At 40.2% G+C, this 25252-nt stretch overlaps 1 protein-coding gene across 6 annotated transcripts in view; it reads left to right on the top strand.

Moving 5' to 3' along the window:
• trak1a (trafficking protein, kinesin binding 1a) overlaps positions 1–25252 on the top strand; it is a 40696-nt gene that overhangs the window by 6319 nt on the left and 9125 nt on the right. For 2 of the 6 annotated variants that reach the window (XM_069693112.1, XM_069693115.1), the window contains exons 1-13: positions 1660–1848; positions 5071–5265; positions 16998–17074; positions 18721–18837; positions 19113–19213; positions 19499–19607; positions 20141–20219; positions 20381–20511; positions 20615–20689; positions 21659–21796; positions 21933–22009; positions 22128–22367; positions 22683–23011. In XM_069693112.1, the coding sequence (XP_069549213.1) occupies positions 1845–1848; positions 5071–5265; positions 16998–17074; positions 18721–18837; positions 19113–19213; positions 19499–19607; positions 20141–20219; positions 20381–20511; positions 20615–20689; positions 21659–21796; positions 21933–22009; positions 22128–22367; positions 22683–23011 (1672 nt within the window). In that variant the 5' untranslated portion in view covers positions 1660–1844. Of the gene's footprint in view, positions 1–1659; positions 1849–5070; positions 5266–7726; positions 8534–12628; positions 13020–16997; positions 17075–18720; positions 18838–19112; positions 19214–19498; positions 19608–20140; positions 20220–20380; positions 20512–20614; positions 20690–21658; positions 21797–21932; positions 22010–22127; positions 22368–22682; positions 24533–25252 lie in introns of those variants that run through there. The other 4 variants (XM_069693114.1, XM_069693113.1, XM_069693116.1 and 1 more) reach the window with 4 other exon arrangements.

Below are 25252 nucleotides of genomic sequence, written 5' to 3'. Positions count from 1 at the left end.
ATATATTAGAATACCTGGGAAATAACCTGATAATATTTATGCCGCTCTCTGTTATTTCCTCTGTTTATGAAAAGCTGTATTCTCCTTAAAGATGTGATGTGTTGGTACTTTGTGGAAATTTACATTTGTAATGAGTCTGGACGTGTACTACCTGTCTCCTAGGACTAGTGGTAATTTGTTATTATTTCATACATGCTAGCACCTTGGTGAAGACCTGCACACATGCATCTGGACTCGGAGATGTAAAGCGTTGGCAGCATTTGAACACACTGGCACAAACTCCTCCATGTAGATCTTCTGTCTTATTTGACCACAGTGACGTACTCTACTGTATTTCATATGTGCACCCTCTGTGATCAGCTTGTGCTGCAGTCTAATTCTGAACAGGCCTGTGCTGCAGCTGCATGAGAGCAAAACTGGTCTGAAGTGGAGTGTAGTTTGCCCCAGTTAGGTGTTCTCATACAGTATATAGGTTCAGAGACTAATAGAAAGCAGCATGCTCTTTCCTAGAAATAGAGTTCAGAGTTCAAACAACCCAAAATGTGTTTTTTCATAAATATAGTCAATTGAATTAAAATGTATTTTAGATTAAATGAGCACTTTGAAAACATCTAGGAGAATACTTGAAGAACTCAGAGGAGAGTTGATTGAGAATTGAGGAGAAGATTTGGAAGGTGTTACGAATTTCCAGAATAACACTCTCCCAGAGTCAGATTTCTTCTTTGGATGGGTTTTACCAGTGGTAGTACATAAATCCAAGCACAATTTCCACTCAGAGTTATTACTTAAAACGTATTCAAATATTTCTAAACTAAAATATTTGAATCATCGGTTACTTGGCACTCCAACTGCTTGTAAACCACCATAACCACTCAAATAAACAGGAAATGTAGTAAAGTAATTCTAAATTGATTACGGTAGCTTTAATTGTCTTTTACACACACACACACACACACACGTGCAGGAATACATGTACTCATATCAGGTGCCATTCAATGCCAAAAGCTGGGATCTGTGAGATTACATGGGAAACACACTGAGTGGAGTTTTGGCAGTTTATCTGCTGCAGCTTTGCTCGTGTTGTACCGGATATGATTACTGCTGTAACAAGGAGACATCGTTTCCGCTGATTTGTTGCTCTGGCAGTTAAACACTCGATCTCTAATGTAAAACTGTAACAAAATCTCATTTATGTTGAGCTCTTCCTTTGGATAAAGGCCGTGTTTCCACCCCAATGATTAAAAAGCCATTCGTAATGTCTTTAATGTCTCCATCACTTCCTCACATTTGAATCTCACAATGTAAGAGTTTAACAGAGGAGCTGCTAGAAAGTCAAAACAGTACAGCGGTGTGAGCAGCTTCAGGCCTGCCATTGCACACACTGTGTTTATACAGGATGAGGGTAGAGAGAGTGTGTGTGTCTGTGTGTCTGTGTGTCTGTGTGCAGTTCGCTCAGCTCGTAGGAAGAGTCCAGCTGGGTTTGTTGGCTGTCAGAGTGAGAGAGAGAGAGAAAGGGCAAGTGTGGGGCGGTCCATGTGTTTCTCGTCATTGGCATGTCAGGCATGACGGACCAGTTTGGCTCGGGTCTTTTGCTCTTCACTCCTCCCTCCCTTCCTCCCTCCCTCCCTCCCTCTTTTTCTCCTTTCGTCTCTTGAACCCAGTCGCCGTCCTCTGAAACTTTTAGCACCCTCTCTCTTGTTCTTCCTGTTTCTCACCCTCCCAACACTCTTTCTCTCTCTCTCTCTCCTGTTTGTGTTCTTTTCTTGCGACCTTGCCCTCTTGTGGACCAGTGGAAAATGTGATTGGAGGGCAGGAGAGTTGGTGGTTGTCGGGCTTCAGGCACCATGAGTGAGTACCCTGAGCACAGAGTAGTTTTCTGGCAGTTTCAGCTGATCGCTGGTCTCTCTCTCATCGCTTTGTGTCCCTGTTTGGCTCTTTATGTCAGTCCGTTGTTGTTTTTTTGCCTCTTAAACTGTTATAGTTACAAGTAAATTGTCTTTACAAGTTTAAACATTTGTATTTTCAAGCCAATGTTTACTGGAGGTGTCTGAAAAACAAAGTGTCAACCCTTTCATTGGAAGTCCTCTGTGTTTTAACTGTTCAAGAGATTGAAATTTCAGGTGTTAAAGGTTAAAAGGTTGCAATGAATGTATTGTAGGAAGATCAACTTGGCTCTTAAACTTTCTCTTGGCCAAAAGTATCATTACTGCACTGAATTGGTCAACAGGAGGCAGCCATGTTGAACTTCAGTAGAGCTGCTGTTGGGTTCTTCTTTCTGTTTAACAACATTTCTGAAGTCATATCCAGGTGATTCAGAAATCTGATACAGAGACCACGTGTGGTTGGTTTGAGACCAGCTCACATGCTTGACTACCTTCTCTCTTCAGTGACCTAATTTAGGGTCTCAGTGTAGTGACACCACACGTATTCACACAGTACTGTATGTGCAGAATTGGTGCCTGTGTGGTTCGGTTGGTAGAAGGGTAATAAGACACTTCTGTATGACACTTGCACGTCTTGATTTAAAAATTTTCCGAACTTTTTTGTTTTAGTTTGACCAAACGCTGTAGTACTTTGTGTCCTGGACACATTGGTGTGTTTATTGCTCAGACTGACTGTGTGACTGTGGTCTATTCCTCCATTTGAACTTGAACTTTCTTGCTCTGGCAGCTACGAGCTGCTACCAATGTTGGCCTGTCCCTGCAGCTTGTGTTCTTTTTGACTCCTGTCTATGTTTGCATTTGAATATTGGACTTTAATTTCTCTTGGATATCGATAAACATATTTATTGATCCCAATGATTACAAAATTTAATTGGTGTAGGTGCTTTTTTAATAGTCTGATTTGGTATGAAAAGGGACAACTTTGTCCCTGATGGATGTGAAGTTGTCCTTGTGTTGCTTGTCACTGGGGGTGTGGAAAAGTGATATGATAATACTTATTGTCTCAAAGATAAGTGTAAATAAATTAATATTCATATTGTACTCGCAGTTATCACTGACAGCATGGTTACTTTGAACTTTGGACTGCCCCAGTGAGCTTTTTCTGCGCTCTTTACAACTTATTTAGTGAGTTTTCATTTCAGGTCTCTGAAAATAATATCCATGTAATGCAACCTAGATAAGTGAATACAAGTACAGGTTATAAATTACATCTATTGATCTGACAAAAAGAGAAAATGTTCAAATTGAAAGCTGGTCATGTTGTTTTATAACAGACGCACAGCTTCACCTGTCTTCACTGACCTTTTGTCAGCACACTGCACAGAAGGGTTTGGTGCTATTATTATCCCCAAACATGTCCTATCAGTCCTCATTTTAGGAGCTGAAGTGCATCAACCATATTTCATATCATTACAGAAGGAAAATATTGTGATATTGAATAGCAACATCCTTTTCATCATCAGGTTTGCTCATGCATCAGTTAGCTTTTATTACACGCAATGTTCCAAAACTGAGTAAAAACTATAAAGGGAGCTGCTGATTTACTGCTGTGCTGTAGACTGTGTAGTTTAAAGAGTGCTTATGTCAAATAAAGATTCAAACCAAATGATTCACCTAAGACAATAACAAGAATATTTTTCTGAGAATCATTAACACTATCAAGGGGAGACAAATGAGTCAAATTTGATCCCTGGTAAAAATATCCCTTTTCTGACCACACTGGTAATAATTCAGTACTTACTTGTGTGTTGAAACTCCACTGGCTGTGGTTTCTGAATGATTCCCCAGCTGCTGTGTGTGTGTTTCCCCTTTTCTAGCACAGTCAGTCTTTCAGTCTGGATTAGCAAACTGTAAGAGACGGCATTGTTAGAGAGACTTAGACAGACAGACAGTGGAGCAACAGAGCAGAGAAACAAAGGACATTATTTTTACTATGCTAATTCTGTCTGGCCAAGAGTTTCTCTGCTCCATATTTCTGTCGGAAAAGTGCCTAAAACCAGATTTTGTATGGGAACAGAAAGAATGTGAGCTCTAATAGAGCCCTAAATGGATGAGCATTTTAATAGCACACTATACTGATGTGGTCAGAGGCACATAGCTGAAAGCTGAGGTAAGGTGGTGATTCAGATTTGCACAGCAGCACACAAATGTGGTTTTCAGTAGAAGGCTGCAGTTCACTTATATAGAGTTTGTGTACCGGTTTGGCTTTTGTGTCAAAGATGTCTGTTTAAAATCTATAAATGATCACTGGTTTTACTTTTTTTTTTTTCAACCAATAGGAAGATAGTTAGTAGTTCTGTACTGTAAATAGTATGTTTTCTCTGTAGGTGTACTTATCTGATGATATCTATAAATTCGTACTTATTAATTGATTAATTATTGAAGTGCTTATCCTTTTTTTCTACAAAACAAAATTCAATTATATTGGAAAAAAAAATCCTTGAAATGCAATCTAGTTGTTATCACTCATTAAAAATAGATGAATATGTAAACATATATTCTTACCTAAACTTTTACAACTGGACACAAGATGTGTCATACTTCACTTTAAAGTCCATTCTCAGTGTTTGTGAAGTGCAGGTTTCAAGTTTACACATCATATTTGATTAAGTTAAATCAGACTGGGTTGGCTGTTAAACTCTTTATGATGTCACAAATCCTTCTCGTAGGCCTGAGCCCTAAAATTTGAAATTATTTTTCAGTGAACACAGTGAAATTTTCCCTCTTCAGCAGACGGATGTGAAAACGGCCTTGTAGTTTTAAACACAGACATAATTCTGCACAGCGAAGCTCAGACATTAAACAGAAGGAACAACAATGTAAACACATTTTTGATTGGAGGGGCATTTGAACCTTCATTCGGGTCATTTAAGAATAGGCTGTAAGGAAGGCTTGGCTAGTTCCTCAATGGGCCACTAGAGGGCCTCATTCACCTTCAGATCAAGGAGATTGCATGAATGTCTTGTTAGGCCACTTGATAAATGAAACATGTTGTCTATCTTTTATATCACAACACAGTTTATGTCTTGTGTCCACTGTCTATTAGCTATCTGTAATTACTTTAAAAAAAAATCTCACCAAAGAAAAGAACGATGACTGTACGGTATGTGTCTCTCTCCTTGTGCAGATGTGTGTAACAGTACTGATTTGCCGGAACTTGAGATTATCAGCTTATTGGAGGAACAACTGCCGCTCTTCAAGCTGAGGGCCGACACCATCTTCGGCTATGAGCAAGATGACTGGCTGCACACGCCGCTCGTGGACCCAAACTCTTCCCTCGACCTGACTACTGAACAGATCGAGGAAACCCTCAAATATTTCTGTAAGTGGATCACACACTGTATTCAAAAGATATTCACAGATATGTTCCTAAAACTAACACTCAAACAATGTCAAACACTACAGACTGACGGGAGTTTTAGTTTTAACCTTCAGGAGGCTGTTATTGGAGAGTGACAGTGAGAGATTTAAGATTTATGCTGACCTCAACCTCTTGGAATCAGAGAGAGCGATGGCCATCTGTCCGTCACAGTGTGACTGTGACAGCTGGCCTTGGTTGCCCAAACAAACATACTTGATTGGTTGCTCTCTCTCACTCCGTGTTGGTTGATGTTTTGCTCTCTTGCACTCAGCGCTCACGTTGTGTTTTTATGCACATGTCTGCTCCTGTCTTATCAAACTAAGAGCTGCCCTTTGGTTGTCATCTATGCCAGCTGTAAGCCCCCCCCCCTCACACACACACACACACACAAATAAATAAACACACTCAAATAAACACACACGGACACACTGCACACGGCAAACCAAGGGAACGTAGTGGGTTTTTTTTTCTTTCCCACCACTATTAATTATTCAGTTCTAAGTCGTGTCGACTTTAATAGTGACACAGGGTTAAAACACGTTCTAAAAGTAGATCAAGCATCTTATGAATTGGTGAAGCAGAGAACTGAGACTTCACCTCGATGCCCCTTGCTGACATGGTCACGTTGGCCTCGACATTCATCACAGACAGGCAGGCAGAGAGGAAACGACAAGGTCACGTTACATAAGAAAACATTACAAGAAATTATGCAAGGAGTGTTTTTCTAAAGAGTAAATATTGTTGTATGTTCCACACAGATTTTCTTTCCCAGTTATCCTCATACCTACTGGAGGCATGTTGCTCCTCATTATTGCCCCAACCAGATGGCCGGGTATTGACACCCTTAGGGGCCGAGATATCTGAGCAGCAATTGGCCATATTGTTTTCATTCTGGTCATAAAGCTTTTAATTGTTTTGAGTATGATCTTCTCTAAATAAAAAAATAATAATAATAATATTAGCCTTCATAATGTGCCATATAGGTGATGGTATGTAAGCATCTATTTATGTAAAGAATTGTCAAGTCTAAATTACCCGCAGAACTCATGTCATTATATTGTTTAACAATGAAAGGAGTTAGCAGGGTATCATGCACGCTGGTGCATCACCCGAGTGGTGGTTGATTTGACCCGCTCCATGAGAAGGACGTGTCCGAGAAGATTATAACACGGAGGCAGATGACCAATCGTGAGCAGCTATATGTTGTGATGACATCACACCCACATGTCTTACTAAACAATGGAGATGTTCATTGGTAGATTTTTCTCATGGGCAGTCTAGCTTCAGTGTAGCTGGTGTTAAGTAAAGTAAACAATATGAAAAATAATAGTTAATGCGATGTGGATGAAGAGTCATTTTAAACAAACCAGTGAATATTCAACAAATAATACAAATAAATACATGTGTGTCTGATTTCTTATACTTGTGTAATAATCTGGTGTTATTTTTATTTCCTAATCATAAAAGTTGAAATCTACATTTATATAGATTGTAGTGTTTTTAATGATATCTAAATGTTTGAGTGTTCTGGCATGCATACACCAAAAGGTGCTCACGGACGTAAATGGTTTCATGACTATATTAATATTAAAACGGTGTACAGATATCTCTGTATTGTCACAAATGTAGTGATAATACATCCTCGTGCAGAAAAAACATAGCGAGCTGTAACATCATTTGTAGCAGGGGGCTTATGCAACCTCACTGCATTACATAAGTCAAATTTGGAGCAGTTTTATGTCCCTCTGGGTCATCAGTATTAAACTGTGCAAGTCACTTTATTAGCAGCGGTTGCTTTTTCATACTGCCACAGAAACATTTACTGTTTCAGCCAGTCCCCTTTTAATAAGCATCAGTTTGCCTGCGGTTAGCCTGTTAGCACCCAGACTTGTGTTAGCACCATCCTGCGAGCATTAAGATGGATTGAGCCAAATATTTCGGTCTGTTAGCACTTCCGAGGTGGTTGACATCGAATTTGGCTCATATTGTTATTCAGTGGATCTTTTTTATTTTATTTTTTTGGTGCCGTGATCAGCTTTCTGTCCCCGTTGCATGAGCTTCATTATCACTCCCCTGAATGGCATGACTAAACCTTGGATACCCATTGTGTTCATTCATTTTGGGTTAGCCACGTCACCACTGCCAACGCTGCACTGCTTCCATGCTAACTGCTCCTACATGCTGCTCAACCGGAGGCCTTACGAGTCTGAGCCTGTCACTATAGCAACCACACAGAAGGACAAAGTCGAGGAGAGGAGGGGGAAATGCTGACATGTTAATGGTGGGCGGGAGTGAACCAGTGATACCACTTCTCATTGGCTGTAGCGACCCTCTAGGTCCACCCATCCTATGATGTCATCATTATCATCACTTCTGCTGCAAAACCCGTGACTGCTGCTGCTGCTGCTGCTGCCTGCTCGCTCTCTCTCCCTCTCTCTGTATCTCTGTGCTCATCGAGTCATTGTTAGGGATGCGGTGGGCCATGTGCACAGTTACAGCTGTCAGTGAGCAAAAGGGGAGAAAAAGGGTTTTAATATGACCTTATGAAGACAACACTGGCCAGAGGACACAGGAGCAGAAGATAAACTGACATGAAGCCATAAGCAGACGATGGAATTGGATATGTTTGCTGAAGCTTCGGAGTGAGTGAGGAAAACTAATGGAAAGAGAATAAGGAAGGCAGACTGAAGAACTGTCTAACAGACTGACAGGAGATGGTGAATTTGCTGAAACCGTAAAGAATTCCTGATGGATAAAGAAGATAAACTATCAGTGTTTTTCATCTGCTGACAACTGCTGACGCAAGTAACGGTTCCGTGGGATGACATGCAGAAATGGCACCAGCAACACAACAAATGGAGCATAACACGCTGACAGGCTACTAATTAGTGAAGAACACAAAGGACATAAGATGAGAATAGGCCCACTCGCACCAACAATGGCCGTGGTAACTACTAAGCATGCTGGGATAGCGGAACCGAGTACAGAGCAACCGACCAACGGGCACGATCAGTAACTAATTAAACTGGAGAGACAGCTGCTTGTGCCTGACCATGCTGGGACATTGGATTTGCCAGAGATGTTACAGCTAAGTATGCTGGGACATTGGCAACTAAACCGCTGTCTGTCAGAGCAGTGACGATGAAGAGACGAGGCCTGACCAGAAGCCCGAGGTTTGTCAAGTCAGACTACTATGAACTGGACTGGTACTATGAGGAGTGTACCGATGGTAAGAGCCCGCTTTAAGTAGTGACATGTAGTTGTTGAAGAGTCAAAAAACTTACTGTGTTACTGGGAATGCAGTGGTGTGGTAAGAGGTACAGTTGAATCCAATTGACGTTAATAGTAAAATCCTACTCCTTGGGTAGCTGTTGTGGGAATCATGTATATCACAACAAGGCTAATGAAATACATAGAGCAAGGCTGGCTGTAGTTTAACTGTTGTAGAATAAAATACTCATTATCTTTTGTTTTTATCACCAGTGGAATTGGTTTTCATTCCTCACAAACCATGTGAATGTGACCTTGTGGCTTGGCATTAAAAACCATCAAAGCCGCAGCAATAAAGCTGCAGCAGACACTGGCTCCTGGATGCAGTAGGTGTTGTGTGGCAGCTGAGTCAGTGTGGTTTCTAAAATAGAGTCAAGGAGTAGCTGTGGGTGTAAAGTGTAGGAAGTGGGACTGGGTTTTCATTGTAGTTCCTCTTTGTTGTTTCTACATCAGGACCAGAGGGATGGCTTGTGCTTTCTGTCAGCTACCTGCTTCTTACAGGTGCTAAAAAAGAATGACAGAATAACTTCAGTAAAATGATGTTTATTTTGACTGTATGTCATGAAATTGGTGGCAAAGCAACTTAGTGAAAGGATTTTCAAGAGAAACTTAAAGCAGTGAAAAAAAATCTCTACAACTGAGCCTGCACATTTTTGAAACCAACCTCAACATATAAATGATCCTAATGACATTGTATTAAGATTATAAACTTGAATAAATAAAAGGGGGGAAAAAAACAAATGTTAAACAATATAGCTGACAGGAACAAATAAGTATTATGAATAAAAAATGTCTGAAAAGCTGTCAAATGACCCTTCAACTGTAGATTCTGGTGCAGTCAGTGCTTTTATGTAATGTACCCGAGCTTGTTACGAAATCTTGTGGTATTGTCCGTCAGTATGTAACCTGTGTGGGTAATGATTGTAAGGATTGATCTTCTCACACACACATGGAGGATTGGTGGAGCCTGCTCATGTGACAGGGGTGACTTACAGCAGGTTACAGAAGCACCTGGTTTATTACCAGCCTGCCTTTAGCTCGTCCTCTCTCTTCACTCTGAGCCATATCTGTCTCTTCTGTCTCGCCTCGGTCTTGTTTTCCTCACACCTTAAAAAACAGATGCTGACTTGATGTGCTATATTACTATATTTTGCCTGAACACGGTTGTACACTTGTGATTTTTTTGGGGGGGTATTTTGATCGAATTGATCTGTGTATCTAATGTGAAGGGTCTGGTTGATGGAGAGAATATGATAGAGAAGTTGTTATATGTGCGATATTATGCATGTGTCAGAGATGCTCTGTAGAAATTCTTACATAACACTTTGAGACAGCTCAGCACCTTCCAATGTGAGCTGCGCAGCTTTATTATCCAGCTGTGGCAGCACGTCCTAGTTTGACTTCCAGTTTTTGGTGATTTGATTTTTTTTTTTTTTTGGAACAAATGTTCCCTGCTGAATACTGACAGTTTTTACAGTTTTTTGCTCAATGATTAAATAGCAGATGAGAGGGGGGTGTACAGTGTCTTTGATAAATCTTCTCATGGAGTGTAGAGGCAGAAATGGAAAGCAGCGGGTTTTATTCTGAGATGTACAGGGGAGGGATGAGGAAGTAGGTTGGTTTATATTTAGCCCAATGATTTGTATGCAGCTCCACTCTTGTTGATAGCAACCTGCCAAATACTCTTTGGCACTTTTAGCAGCCGAAAAAACAAATGGCTGAATGGACAGAGGACAACCAGGACAGAGGGGTGGGCCTGAGAAAAAAGGGCGACCTGTTCTTCTCGAGGGAATGTGAGGGATAGTTGTAGAAAACATGAATGAATCTGGGAGACAAGACATGTATTTTTGTGGCAGCATTACAGTTTTAATGGGGTTTTATAAATCACTGTGAATAAATTATGTTTGTTTCCATGTCTTTATAGATAATAGGTTTTAAGCTGCATTTGCATTTGCTTATTAACTTTTAAAGGGAAGAATTACTTGATCTCAGAGGATGTGTTAACTTATCTCACATTACCTTCTGTATTTTAGAGACCGGGGACACAACCCAGTTAGCAAGTGGGACACATAGTAGTCCTCTGTCTGTTGCTGTTCTCTTGGCTACAGTCACTATCACAAACGAAACAGTGGGTAAGAAATCTAAGAGGCTGTTTTTCATTTCAGCTAAGCGGATTTCTTGTGTCTTTAGTGGGGTTTTACACGTAACAATTATGTTAAACTTTACTTTTCTTGTCCAATTTAGTAAACATTTTTTCAAATATGCTGTTCAGAACATAGCGGAAGTACAGTATGAGATGGAGAGGTGGGAGGGGGGGGGGCATGAGAGTGAAAAAGGAAAACCTAGTAGAGCGTAAAGAGTGAATGTGACCACAAAAGCGACGGGGAGATGAGAAAACACGGCCCAGAAGCACTGAGTGGCGTTTGTCCAGAACTCTTTTGCTGCTCTCACCACTGCATCCATAGGACCATTGAGTGAGGTTACTCAAGCATCTGGGATGGTACCGAGCTGGCATCAGTTTTCATGACCAATTACAGTAATTACAACACTTGGGCAGTGAGTAATGAGCAGAAAAGTGGGCAGCTTTAATGTAGGATTGGACCTTGCAGGTTTCAGTAGTTCAGCTATGTGACATTGACATACTGCACAATACAGTATTAATTTGTAAAAAAAAAAAAAAACTACTGAAAACTTTAGTCATATTATGGTAACATTTTCTTTGGAATATTTAAAGTATATTTATGCATTATCCAATAAATCACTTGTTTTTAAAGGGAAACCTATTGAACTTTCTAACACTACACCCTCGGTTTATGCACCTTGTACATGGTGAGACAAGGGTTATAAAAGGCTCAAGGAAGACTCTCGTATTGAATGGTTAACTTATTGTTGGTACAGTACTACGTGTCAGTCTTCAGGAAACTTACAAATGTTATGCAGGTTCCACTTTTTAAGTTTGCCATTATGGAGACAGATGTTTAGTAAAAAGGTTTTGAAGTTTGGCATGCGAGTTGTCTTTTCTGGCCATTTTCCCAATTCCCCTATTGCAAATGTTATGCAGTCTGGTATAAACTTGACCCATAGTTGTATTTTCTTTTCTGTGCCAGTTTTCAAAGCTACAGAGCAACCCTCTCGTGCATCTTTAGTGTTCATAAGGTTTTAATTAAATATCATCCAACTGTTCACACTGAGGCAAATATTTTGATTATTGGCATTGTTAGATAAACATTTTTCTGATTTAAAGGAAAAGGATACCCTTTTCTCTTCGGATTCACAGTATATTATTATTTAGAGAGATAAAAGAGGAAATGCTTCAATTGTCGCAACTTTACAGCTTAATGTATAAATAGAATAGTAGATTAAGCTCACTTATTCCACATATCTCACTTGATAATACTGTCTAGAGGTTAAATATGCAAAAAAGTGCCTCTGCGTCTGGCTCCACCCTGGAAACAGGTGGATGTTTGTTATGTTTGCTCTGCCCTATTTTCACCATGGAGGCAAAGCGGGACTGTACCAAGTTGCTTTCCCTTGAGGGGGATTGTTAAGTGACTTATTTTCATTGTCAAGGTCCATGTTAAGAAACAGGTGTGTCACTCCTTCAGCCTTTTGTTCTTGTGATCAATGTGATTCTGAACCACTGTAATCCAAACATCACACGTGTTGAACAGTTGAGGATTACAGGGATTAAGATAAATATTAGAGATGTTAAATGCCCTCATCTGCTGTATTAAATCTATTTTAACGTAGTTTTTTTTTAACCTTAAAAAGGTGATAACCTACAAACAATTGTGTGTGTGAGCCAGTCTACCCTAATGTCTATGGGGAAGTAGAATAGGCCATTCACTGACCAGTCACAGACGAGGAGGGGAGGAGTCGGGTTATCTGGTCATCTCCTTGTGCTGCCACAGGCGACAAATGATAGACACACTTTTAGAAATGCATACTGCTGATACTACCTGGGACCTGATGGATATAAACACAGAGACTTTTTCCAGTTTTTTTTTTTTGAGTGGAGTGTTTAGAGAGACAGACTTCCAAAAAGAAACACACACCCTCTCTTCTTTGGAACAAACCTGGTGTTAGATGTGCACTTTGACATTTCGGCACACAGATTAGAGTGTAGATTCCAAGATTAAAACACACACACACAGGTACAGGTAGGAGCCATGGTGTCACACCTGTGGGCTTTTTGGTCTACTGGTTAGCTGCAGTGCCAAAGTGGAGGATGGCACTCTTCATGTCTGGCACTGAAGACGAGCTGCAATTTACTAACCAGCCTGATGAGGACGAGGAATATGTTTGTGTGCCCACTCATGAAAGCACAGAGCAGGAAGAAGAAAATGAAGAGGAAGAGGAAGAATATGTCGGTTTTCCTCATGAAAACTCCAAGCAGGAGGAGGAGGAAGAAGAAATGGATGAAGAGCAACAGGTTTTGTGTGAAGGTAGTTGTGGTCACATTTCTAAAGTAGGGCAGTATCTCTCCTTTTGTTTTTCGCTGGGATGTGCACTGTCTCTGTGTGTCAGACCTCTGTTGTTGTTATCTGATTATTTGTTCAGAAGAGATTGTGATTCTGAAGAGAATTCATGGATACCTGTGTAACCGTTTTGAGAGGTGCCATGTCTCCTGTGGGGCGTGGCTTCATCCTGCAGGTGCAGTCGCTCAAGTTGGTAACTTGGTTTTTGTATTTGGTCTCGGCACAACATGATTCATGTGTCTGCTTATGTTCAAATATGGGCTCGGCCCTCTATCACAGAGGTCATTTCAGTGTTGTGTATTAGGTGCCAGAACGTCAGTTTAAACTGCATTTTAAAATGCAGAATTATTTTTTCTTTGACATTTAGATGGTTCTCGTGTTTAATAATGTTGGTGTTCCTTTCAGGGATGATTACACTGACAGATTAAAGGCACTAAATGTTACTGTGGCATGACAATGTTTTACTGTGGCAATTAAGATGGAAATAAAGCCAGGTCCGAAAAGGAAATATTAGTGACATGCACTTGCATTACATTTTAACAGCTCTCCAGAGGCTGTGTTTGGGGTATTGATTTGAATAACAAGGCATCCTTTTTGTGCGTTGTCTTGGTGTTTGTTTGTTCTTTATTGTACTTGTGTGTTGCCCAGTAGCAGTCAGGGTCATTAGGCTGTCTGTAACTCCAGACCTTTGGCTCAATCAGTCCCCAAAGCACACTGACAGAAAACCAGGAGTGTCTATGAATAGCTTCATTTGGAGGTTTGATTACATTTCAGCTCAAAACTCGAGTTACCAAATCAAATAAAAGTTCTGAGTTTGTTATCTATACAGTAGCTCTGCTCATCTAGTCGGGTGGAACATACTTTCTAAACTTAACTCTGTTGTTATCCATATGGGTGTTGCTGAATAAGACCATATGTCTTTACTTTTCCTCTTTGTTATCCTCTGGGCACAAAAAAGAAAGGGAGGGAGAGAGAGTTAATTTGTTTGTCTTAAATTACCTATTCGTTGAATAAAATACCAAGAAAGCCTCCTGATCACCTTCCAATATTAGGTTACACCTGTTTTTACACAGTCCAGGTCATAGTTGCCTTCTGTGACCTGTGTTTTGTTTTGAATACCCATGTATGACTGAAGTGGATTAATAAAGTAAATCAGTAACATAATTATTATTTCCTGTATGTATATAAGCTTTTGCTGGTTAAGCCGTCTCCACTTGTTTGACGTGGGTGGAGTTTTACCATGGAAACTAACCAACATGTTATTTGATAGAAAGCACACACACTAATAGAAAGCAAGACATGTTGCACCTCGTCCTATCAAGTGTACAAACCCATAATGGGTCGGATAGCAAACGAATGCAAGTGATGCAGGTTTGTGTGTTTGCGCGTGTGTACATACATGTGTCTCCTGGTGATCCTCATGCCGATTTGTTCCCACAGTAACAATCTGTGCCTTAACAACCACCACCAGTGTCTTTATTGTGTGTTCGAATCACACTTGTGTCAGAAAGATCATTCTTTCATCGAGATGTTTGAAGTGGAAAATAACCCCTTCACTTTGAATGATCAAACTCGTATCTGTTTTTAGCAACACTAGCTTCAAGGTTAGCCTGTCAGTCCACTACTTTGACGTACATTGAAATACCTCAACAATAATTGGTTGTATTGCTATGAAATTTGGTGAAGTCATTCATGGTCTCCGGAGGATGAAGCCTTCTGACTTTGGTTTAGTTTAGAGTACCAATGTGGCAAAGTACAGCCTGACTATTGCTCACAGCTTCAGTCTTAGCTGTGATTACAGTCTGGAAACCCTGTTCACATTGAGGTTAACACAGCCACTCTGAAGTCAGACCAATCCGTGACCAATGGGAGGTAGCTAAGTGCGATGACACTTAAGTGTTTGTGACATTGGCAGCGATGGGAGAGTTTGGGCATATAGTATATAAAGGCTGCTCCGATAGTATTAGTTAGCCCGTGTTCTAAGCCCATTCTGATGCAACAACTGGAAAAGCCCTCAATGGAGTGTCCCCAGACCAATATATTCATGCAGTGAATTTGGATCTGATAATACCAGCCTATAGAAAAGCCACCAGCATGGCTGTAGAGTCTTAATGTGTAGTGCCTTGTGATTGCAAAGACAGCTTCAGTGTTTCCACTCATGAGTTGTTTGACTTGTGGTGGAGTCATTTAATGTGAAATGGTTCAAGTCTTTGACCACTCAGGACGCCGTAGAGTAAAGATAAACAACAGTGAACACGTTGACACGGCCTCATTTAATCAAACAAAATGACCCTGTGAAGCCACTTGGTGTCATGCATGTTCATTCAAACTTGCCTGGTTAGAAAAGCTTATTTAATAATGGATGATAATTATCCTTAACTAACATGTAGGCAGCTGAGGCCTTATGTGTATGTTTCCAGCAGCTCTGCACTTTCTATAATGTATGAAGATATGAAAATAAGCTTGTTTGCATGGGCCGAGTCTCTTTTGCATTCGGTGAGGCCTCAGCAACACTGTTGTCATTGTTCCTCTAGTTTTACTTTATCAATTACAATAAAAATAAAGGTCTGTGTGAAATCATTCATTTGTAAAGGCATGTAGTAGGCAGGTATCACATTGTCCTCTACACAGTGCGAGATGACACACATTCTCTCTGCAGCTGACGGTGCTAAAAGTGAATCATGATACTATTCAAAAATAGACCAAATCTGATACATCCCCACAGAGTAATCTCATCTACACGGACAAGTGAATGTTACTTCAGAAAAATGGCAACACATTTTTCCAATAAACCAAGGACGAGCTATGAAATCAATTTTGGGAATCAGTTACTCATTTGTTGTTTAAGGTGGCTGTTTCAGGTGTTTAAATTTAGACATGTAAATCATATTCATTTTAAGTTAGAACTTTGTTTGAGGAAGGAGTGAGTTCAGCTTGAATAAGGCAAAGCTGAGGTGTGGCCTTTCACACTGATGTCTGCACTCAGTCACTTATTTTTTGTGAATTACTTGGAAGTGGGCTGTGTGTGGGTCAGTGTTCAGGGTGTGTATGGGTGTTCGTCCTAGGAATATCATATGATTCATGAGCGTTCAGTGGAGTGGAAAAGAAATAGCAGAGTGAACACGGGCACATTGTTTACCAGTCAATCATGCAACTTGCAATATGAAATCCAACACGTAGACATGTTGCGTTAAACAGGGTTAGATCATTTGGACTTTATACTTGGCTGACTAAAACGAATGCCTTCCATACCCTTTATATCTGTGGATAAATATTGGAAACACCTTTTCTTATAATGCTATCAAGCTCCATACAGTTAAATCAACATCTCTAAAACTGAAGCTGAACATCAATATAAGGATCAGATTTGTCGTAGCATTAGGTTTAGGTAAATGTACCTAATACACTTGAAAGGTGTAATGTTCATGGAAACAAGGCTTTTTAGGCAAGTTATCATGCAAAGATTTGTATTATTAAAAAAAAGAGACAACATTTCAAAGAATAGGCATCAAGCCACCCAAACATTTGTGTCTAACCCTATATTTTATCCTGTTAAAAGGGTTTTACTGTACATGTGTGAACACTTGCCGTCAATTTTTTTTTTTTTTTAAAAGATCAGAATTTAATAAATTATTTAATATTGTGGCTAGCTGGCATCTAGCAATTCCATGTAAGGCATTAAGGGGACGTCTGTTAATTGCAGCTACAGAAAACAACCCGAGTTAAACTCTCCTCCTCTAAACTGCATGAAAACTACAGATTGGTACCATAATATTATTTAAAATGGATTATATAAAATTGGTATAAAAAAAGTAACATTTAGGAACCAGAATCACAGTCACATTGCATTTAACAGCCCTATTATTGAGTGCATTGAATGTTCATAAATCTTATTAAAGACCTAACCACTCTTTTCCCTTCCTTTGTCTGTCTTTGTCTCTGCAGTGTTGTGTGCTGACAGAGTGGGCCAGATGACGAAGACCTACAGCGACATAGACGCCGTCACCCGACTGCTGGAAGAGGTAAGATCACGGAGTAAAATAAGTCAAAGTACAGAGGACTGCAGCACTTGCAGACCGACTGTGAGGTACTTTGGTCAAATGCATTATGTAATAGTTTAAACGGGTTGGTTTATGAGGGGTGACAAGGGAGGTTCGATAGAAGGACATCACAAAACTTGTTTTGCCAGCTGATATTCAAATCTGACTGACCCTCCTCAGCTGCTAAGGGACCAACAGAATGTAAAGCAGGACATAACAAGTAAAGTACAAACAGAAAGGTTCCTGTGTTAAATGAACCATGACGTGCAGCAGCCAAACAGCCAGGCAACTATTGTCTAAACACAGCAAACAGAGAGGTCTTACCAACAGATGACCTTCATTGCTGTGAATTAACAATTGGTATAACTAGAAGTGTGAGGATTTCATTTGCTTTGAACAGCTCAGTAGTAGAGGCCAACCAATATCAGCCTGGTGATTTTATTAGCAGATATATTGGAATATGTTGTATTATTAAATTCCCCGTGAAGTTTTTGGAAGATCTTTTTACACTATATGAACATCGGCCCCGGAAATCCAGTATCGGCCAGGTTCTACTCAGTAGCACCGGATAGTATTTTAGTATTTCTAGTCTCTTTGTTTTCCTAGTACTCCTTAATACTGCCTCATTGTTATTGATATCACTCTGACCTACTGAAAACCAGGAACGTCTGGTTTCCAGAGGTCAAAATAAGCCTCAGTGTTGACTGATGGGAGTTTTCAGGTGCTTCAATGGGTTCTCACATACTGTACTTGTGTAGATTGTGAGATTTGTACTGTTGTGGGCAGTAAGAGGTTGAAGTATTAAGTTTCTTTTTGAATACCACAATTGTCCTTGTTGAGTGGCAAGTGGATATTGTGATGTGTTGTTGTTGAAATAAAACGTGTTAAATGAGCAGAGTGTAGGATTTAGTGGCATGTCCATCCGTCCATTATCTACACCCGCTTTTATCCTGAACAGGGTCATGGGGGGGGCTGGAGCCTATCCCAGCTCACTTTGGGCACACCCCAAAAAGCCCAAAGTACACCCCTCGCCTCACCCTGCCCTTCGAAACTTGTGGGAAAATCTTCGTTGTCCATGAAACTCATGAAAAATGCAAAGGCCCTCTGCAGAGCCAATGTTTGATTTGCTCACTCTGGGCTTCTGTAAAAACATGGCGGTGCAACATGATGTCCTCTGTGGGGGAGGACCTGCTCTGTATTAAGTAGGAATTGGCATTTCAAGCAAAAATACTATTCGGTATTCACTTCACATGTTTCTGCTGTTTGTACCAAAGCAGTGTTACAATGTCAACTGACAAACAGCTTTTAGGTGCATTACTGGCCCCCTCTGACAGTGGTAATGTGTTACTAGTGAACACTAAGAAAGACAGGAAAATGGGCAAAACAATAGTAACATAAACTATTAGATCTTTTTATTTTTTTATGACTTTTTGAAAACTCAAACATTATAGCCCATCCCTACTATTTAGATATATAGGACTCATTCTAAGCGAACTAAAACACTACGGTTCTTTGTTTGAGGTGATTATACACTAATGAGAACATGATTATGAATATTATATGCAAAATGTGTTTTAGTTTGCAAGAAATTCAATTGTTTTGCTAAACAAAACTTTGTGTTTGTGCAGAAAGAGCGTGACTTGGAGTTAGCAGCTCGCATCGGACAGTCACTGCTGAAGAAAAACAAAGCTCTCAGTGAGAGAAACGAACTACTGGAGGAGCAAGTAGAGCACATACGAGAGGAGGTACATGGCGACGTGTGTGTGTGTGTGTGTGTGTGTGTGTGTGTGTGTGTGTGTGTGTGTGTGTGTGTGTGTGTGTGTGTGTGTGTGTGTGTGTGTGTGTGTGTGTTTGGGAGTGCTTTTATATTTGGTGGTCTTCAAATGTGATATTGTCTGAGAAATGTCTAGAAGCATGTCTCCGTACACGCACGCAAAATCATTGTCTGTGGGTTTGGAGCAGTGAGAGTTGACGCCATCTCTTCTTTTACTCTATCTGTCCTTTTTGTTTCCACATCCAGGTATCTCAGCTGCGTCACGACCTGTCCATGAAAGATGAGCTGTTACAGTTCTACACCAGCGTTGCAGAGGAAAGTGAGGGGGAGTCTACCACCTCTACACCGTAAGTCTCCCCTCATCCCCCCTCCTCTTCATTACTTCTTTACAATACCACACAGTTATGCAGCAGAATTCAAATTAAATGCAAACAAAACCACATAATTAAAAATGCTAAATGACATTACTGTTTGTTTAAAAAGCTGATTATAACATCCCATGGGTATTTTATTAGAAGCAGATTGTTCATTGTTCTCTTATGAATCTCTACCGGTTTTTCAGTTTCTCAGTATGAACAGGTGAAGTAGACCAATACTCACAAAGCTCAACCCTCACATGTTTGTGTTTACAGTGTGCGTCCCAGTGAATCCAATGTGTCAACTCCAACTTTTTTCCCCCTGGACTCTTTGCAGAAGAAACTCAAAGATCTGGAGGAAGAAAACAAATCATTGCGATCTGAGGTATGTACGCATGCACACACGCACGCACACGCACACACACACACACACACACACACACACACACACACACACACACACACACACACACACACACACACACACACACACACACACACACACACACACATCCCCAAGCTCTTAGAAATGGCCTCCAATCCAATATGCTACATGCATTTCTTTTCAAAGTACAATATTATTATATTAACACAATGATTATTGTATCGACAAAATGACTTGAGTCCAAGTTTAAACCAAGAATAATCCGTAATATCTAATATTAGTCACATTATGAATAAGAGAGAAGCTCTTGCTTTTATCACAGATATAAAATAATCAAAAAATATATTCAGTGTAGCATTTCAGGACGATCCTAAAGCCTGTTTAATTTAGTCTCTTGGCAGCAGTGTTGTTAATCTTTTCATTAGAAAGTCTTACAGTCTCAGCACAACTTTTTCCTTATCTTTAATGACAAGTTATTTAATAGGATAATAATATATACATTACTATTGTCTGATTATTGTATTTCTCTCCAGGCGAGTCATCTGGAGACAGAAACAATATCTTATGAGGAGAAAGAGCAACAGCTTGTCAATGACTGTGTCAAAGAACTACGTGAGTATTTGACTGGATTCATGTTATCAATGTTTTGATCATTGTTTCAGTGCTGTCAACTTCTTCATCCTGTAAAGGCAGTATGTTTGTAGGCAGCCTGCTTTCTGGCAGCTTCTGCCTTTTTTATTTTTTATTTTCTGAACACGTGTTCTCCTTCCCAGGTGGTGCCAACCTGCAGATCTCCTCTTTGGCTGAGGAGTTGGCCAGGAAGACTGAAGATGCATCTAGACAGCAGGAGGAGATCACCCACCTCCTCTCTCAGATAGTAGACCTCCAGAAGAAGGCCAAGCTTGTATGAAACCCCTGATATCTCTCACAGGTCATGTTCAATACTGAATAATTTGGATGCAGTTTTTTTTTTTCACACCCACTGTCCTGATTTTGTCTGTTTACAGTACGCTGTAGAGAACGAGGAGCTGACGCAGCACTTGGGTGCAGCCAAAGACGCCCAGCGACAACTCACTGCTGAGGTAAGGCAATCCACAACCAGCTAACCGTGGCCTCATCACTGTACATTCTGCTGTGGTAGCTTCCATCAACTAATATTAATGGTCCAGACTGCTGAAGAGCCTGCCGAAGACGACCTCCAGTTTTTCAGTTATTTGTGTATATTGCCTTGGAGCATGCTCTGTTGTAGGGGATTTTTTTTAAAATATTTTTAGAGAATTATGTCTCATAATTTATCAATTTACTGTATAAAGTGCCCTGAGATGACCTATGTTATGATTTGGTGATATATATGTCATATACAATTGAAAATAAATAAACTTGGATTTCATTCTTAACTTTGGTACCATTATAACCCTACAGCCTTTATATAGTATATCATTAGAAACCATCCTTTAACCACAGATAAAGTACATGTGGGTGGTTTGTGTTAAAACTCAGAGCCTAGCTAAGAATCCAATATTACAGAAATGCATTCATTTACTGTGTATGGCAGGGCCAATCAAGAATACTTACAGTATAATGTTAATACATATATTACCACATGGAGTAAATCAGTCATGCGCACCCCTTTTCCTTTATTGTAACTGTATTATTATAATCAACTCTAGACAGCAGCCAACTATTAGTTACAGCTGCAAAGTGAATAAATACTTGTAATTGATGATTTACACAATCAACTTTACATCTCTTCAGCTTATAGAGAAACATTCGAAGCTTGTTGTCAGTCAATCACAGCACATGCTGTCGCTAACACGCGGGGTTCCCCTGATCCTCCCCGTCCCCACATTATCCTGTCACCAAGGTTACCAACATAGATTGTCGAAGACTCAAGATGCACACTCCTACATCCTACATGGGCCTGGTCTATGGCATTCACCTTACAGACAAACAGAAAACAAATAATCTCTGTCAAGGTTCAACACCATATTGCAAAGTGCTTCATTTTTTTTCTAAAAGGTTTCATGTCTTTTCTTTCTCCTCTTTTTTAGTTGCGAGAGTTGCAAGACAAGTACGCAGAGTGTATGGAGATGCTCCACGAAGCTCAGGAGGAACTGAAGAACCTGAGAAATAAAACTCTTCCACTCAGCACATCGAGGCGTTTCCACTCCTTGGGTCTGTTCCCGATGGTGAGTGAAGGGACTAAAATTTGTTAAAATCTCTGGCATTAATTTAGATAAAATTTACTCAGAATATCCGTCAGTATTACAGAATCTTCAGGCCCCGAGTAGCAAAAGAATCTATTTTAATATCTTTCTCCACCAGGACTCCTTGGCAGCAGAAATAGAGGGCACCATGAGGAAGGAACTTCAGATGGATGACCCGGACGTAGAAGAGCAGAGGTAAATCCAATTTTAAAACAGACTCGTATTAAAAAGAAAACATGATTTGTTCTCACATCATAATGTAGTATTCATGCAGTAGTTCCATGTTTACTGTATACGGTCCTGTTTCCTGCAGACTGCAGCCAAAGAGAGTCTTCCAGACGGTGAAAAACCTAAACCTGATGCGTCAGCAGCGTTCCTCTCTAGCGCCCTCCCCTCTCAACATCCCAGGCTCCAATCAGACTTCATGCTTCACCTCAGGGCGCTCCAGCAGGGTGGGCACGCCTCGCTCTGACTCCATTTACGGTAGCGATACAGGAAGTGGTATCATCTTGGACAACAGAACGAGCTGTATCCTGGAGGCTCCTGACGATGGGTATGGGAAATTTCCCTCCCCGAATACAAACTGTAGATATGAATAATCTAGTGTTTGACTCTCGCTGGATTTGATTTAGATTGGTCAATCAACAGAAAATCAATCTGCAACTTGATATTTCATGTCGTTTTGTTCTGGTTCTAGCTTCTCAAATGTGAAAATATTCTGTGTTTCTCTGCTATTTCTGGCAGTGAATTAAACAGATTCTACTTTTGAACTGTAGTGTCTTCAATTCACAGTGTAAATGTCATTTTTTTAGAGTGTTTTTTTTTTTTTACTGAAAACTAACAAGGTCAACTTTGTCTCCTTCTCCAGGTCAGAGGACTCTAACAAGCGCCCCCCTGGAACACCCGGGACCCCGGGCAGCAGGGACCTGGAGGCAGCCCTGCGGCGTCTGTCCCTCCGTCGTGACAACTACCTCTCAGAAAAACGCTTCTTCGAGGAGGAGAGGGAGAGAAAGCTGGCTTACTTGGCCAAAGAGGAGGAAAAAGGAGGTGGGGAGAACAGCGGAGGTCCAGGGACCCCAACAGAGAGCTTGTTGTCGCTCTGCTCCCATCCCTCTATCGGAAGCATCTGGTCGGGATACTCATTCACCGCACGGTCCTACCTGCCGGAGAAGCTGCAGATTGTAAAGCCGCTCGAAGGTGATTATTCCTCTACGAGCCACAAGTCCACTAATCCTCCACAGGATGAGAAAGAGAATCAAAATCTCAATGTTCAAGAAGTTTTGTACCATGAAAAGGAGATTTTAAAGAAAAAACACAATCTGAACCAAAACCTAGCCCAAAAGTCCAACCTCATTCCTCTAAACACGCCTAAAATGTACATGCAAATTTATCAGACCCAAAGCCAAGCCCTCCACAACCAGCAACAGAATCAATATCTGATAGTTCACAACCACAGTCAGTCCAAAATCATTCTTAGTGCCTCACTGGATCGTCACAAGCTGCAGAGGAGCTCCAGTTTGTTGGAGTTGAGCAGCCTGTCGAGATCACAGCCTCCCCTCAGAGCTCCGCTGGCTTTAGCCACAGGTCTGCTGGAGGTGTTGGAGCAACAGGAAGGTAGTCTGCATCTTCAGCACTCCTTTTATTTTAGAAACACACAGCCACGCTGCTGGTTTGAAATATAGGATGTCAGACAACACGCTGTGTGTGTAACAGTGCGACTGGTTTGAAGCATATAGTTAGTCAATACTCTTTTTAAACCAGATTCATGTTTTTTTCCAAGTCAGATTTGTCCTTCTCAAGCTCCATTCTCGATAATGAGAGTGTATATCAAATCATAAGAACTGCATACTGCTTTTCCAGTGATGAGTCGGTATGTTTTATTTGAAATGGTGCTTCCTGTATTCTTCAACACATGAAAAACCTTCTTATCCCCGTTTTTTTTTAGTGGAGGATCTTTATGATCCAAATATTTTATCATTTCCCTGCTGTATTGGTTGTTGAGTTTGTAGAGCTAAATTGTTAATACAGTACACACTGTATTATAATAACAATCAATTACAATGATGCGGCGCAACTGAATGCAATTGTAAACCCACATCCTCACACTGGCCGAAAAGCAACAAGAGCCTTAAACCTGATTTATTTTGGATGCTCAGTTGTCGTTGTTTTTAAAGCATTCCTCACTTTTAAATTAGTCCACTGAAAAAGGAAATATTTGTTCCTTATTACCTGTTTTATGGCACCACCTAGTGTTCAAATTGAGAGTTACAACCACTTGCATAACAGACACCTGATATCTAACACACTGGATAATATTTTAAGGTCAGAAAGATGAAGACAAAAAGATAAAGATATGAAATGTAAAGATGTTCTTTTACTTTAAGCATGAACAAAATTTCAAGTCTAATCATGGTTGGTTGATGTGAGAAACAATAGAATCATTCTTGGATTTTAAAGATTATTTATTATTTCTTGGTAAACTCAGATTATTTGCATGCCATCTGTCTTTATAATCATGTCATTCATAAATTTCTGGCTGCTGTCACATGTACAGACGGCATTAGTGTACCGTTCACCCCTTAACGTCCCCTCAGTTGGCTTTTTTTCTTTTCTTCATTTCAGCTTCAGTCTCTGCACTTTACTTCTTCTTCTGTTCTACTTGTCTGTTTTCTTTGTTGATGACTTCTTGAATAAAATAGTACTTATTTTCTCACCCTCCTTTTCTCCTTTTCTTTTTGTGTTAGTTTTGTACTGACATCTCTAAACTTGTATCAGGATAAGACAACCACTCATTAGACTTGAAATGAGACCGATTCACTGTGCAAGGACACTTCAGTGAATATAAAGACATTGCCTGCTTTGCCATCACATCCACTGTTACTGCTGTGTGTGTGAGACGCTCCATGTAATGCATGAAGAGATGTGATTAATCTAAGGATATTCCCGTCCCTGTCTGTGTGAGTATACAGTGTGTGCGTGTGCTTACATGACTCTTTTTACCGCTTGGCTGTGTACATGTTAGTATGTTTGAAAGTAAACTTAGAGGATTTTTTTTAACACAAATAAACAGAAATGTCTTGAACAGAATAAAAGGTCCATGTCCTCATCTGGTATGATGCTTTTATTTTTTGCAGCTTCTAGAGGTTAACAGACATAGAAGTTGATCTGACTCTAATTGGGTGACGATATTAAGCAGAGTGAAAGAGGACCTTTATTTTAGGTCTTGGGAGGGAAGTGTCTCTACTTTCTCAATATGCATGTTTAAGCTGAGGTTGACCAGTACAAAATCCATTTTATTTATTATAACTGCCGGCAAAAGTACTACACAACTCATACTTTGTAGAAATGTCATAGACTGATGAAACAAACAGTGTTAAAGCTGGAAATCTTAAGATAATCTCCACCAACACAACCAAAGTGCCTATAAAATCACAATTA

Source organism: Brachyistius frenatus, unplaced genomic scaffold, assembly GCF_029030835.1.
Source record: "Brachyistius frenatus isolate BFR_SWC_R1_liver_20210118 unplaced genomic scaffold, ASM2903083v1 Contig_14, whole genome shotgun sequence".
NCBI lineage: Eukaryota > Metazoa > Chordata > Actinopteri > Embiotocidae > Brachyistius > Brachyistius frenatus.
Note: the sequence above shows the minus strand (reverse complement) of the source record. Positions and strands in the feature narration are given on the sequence as shown.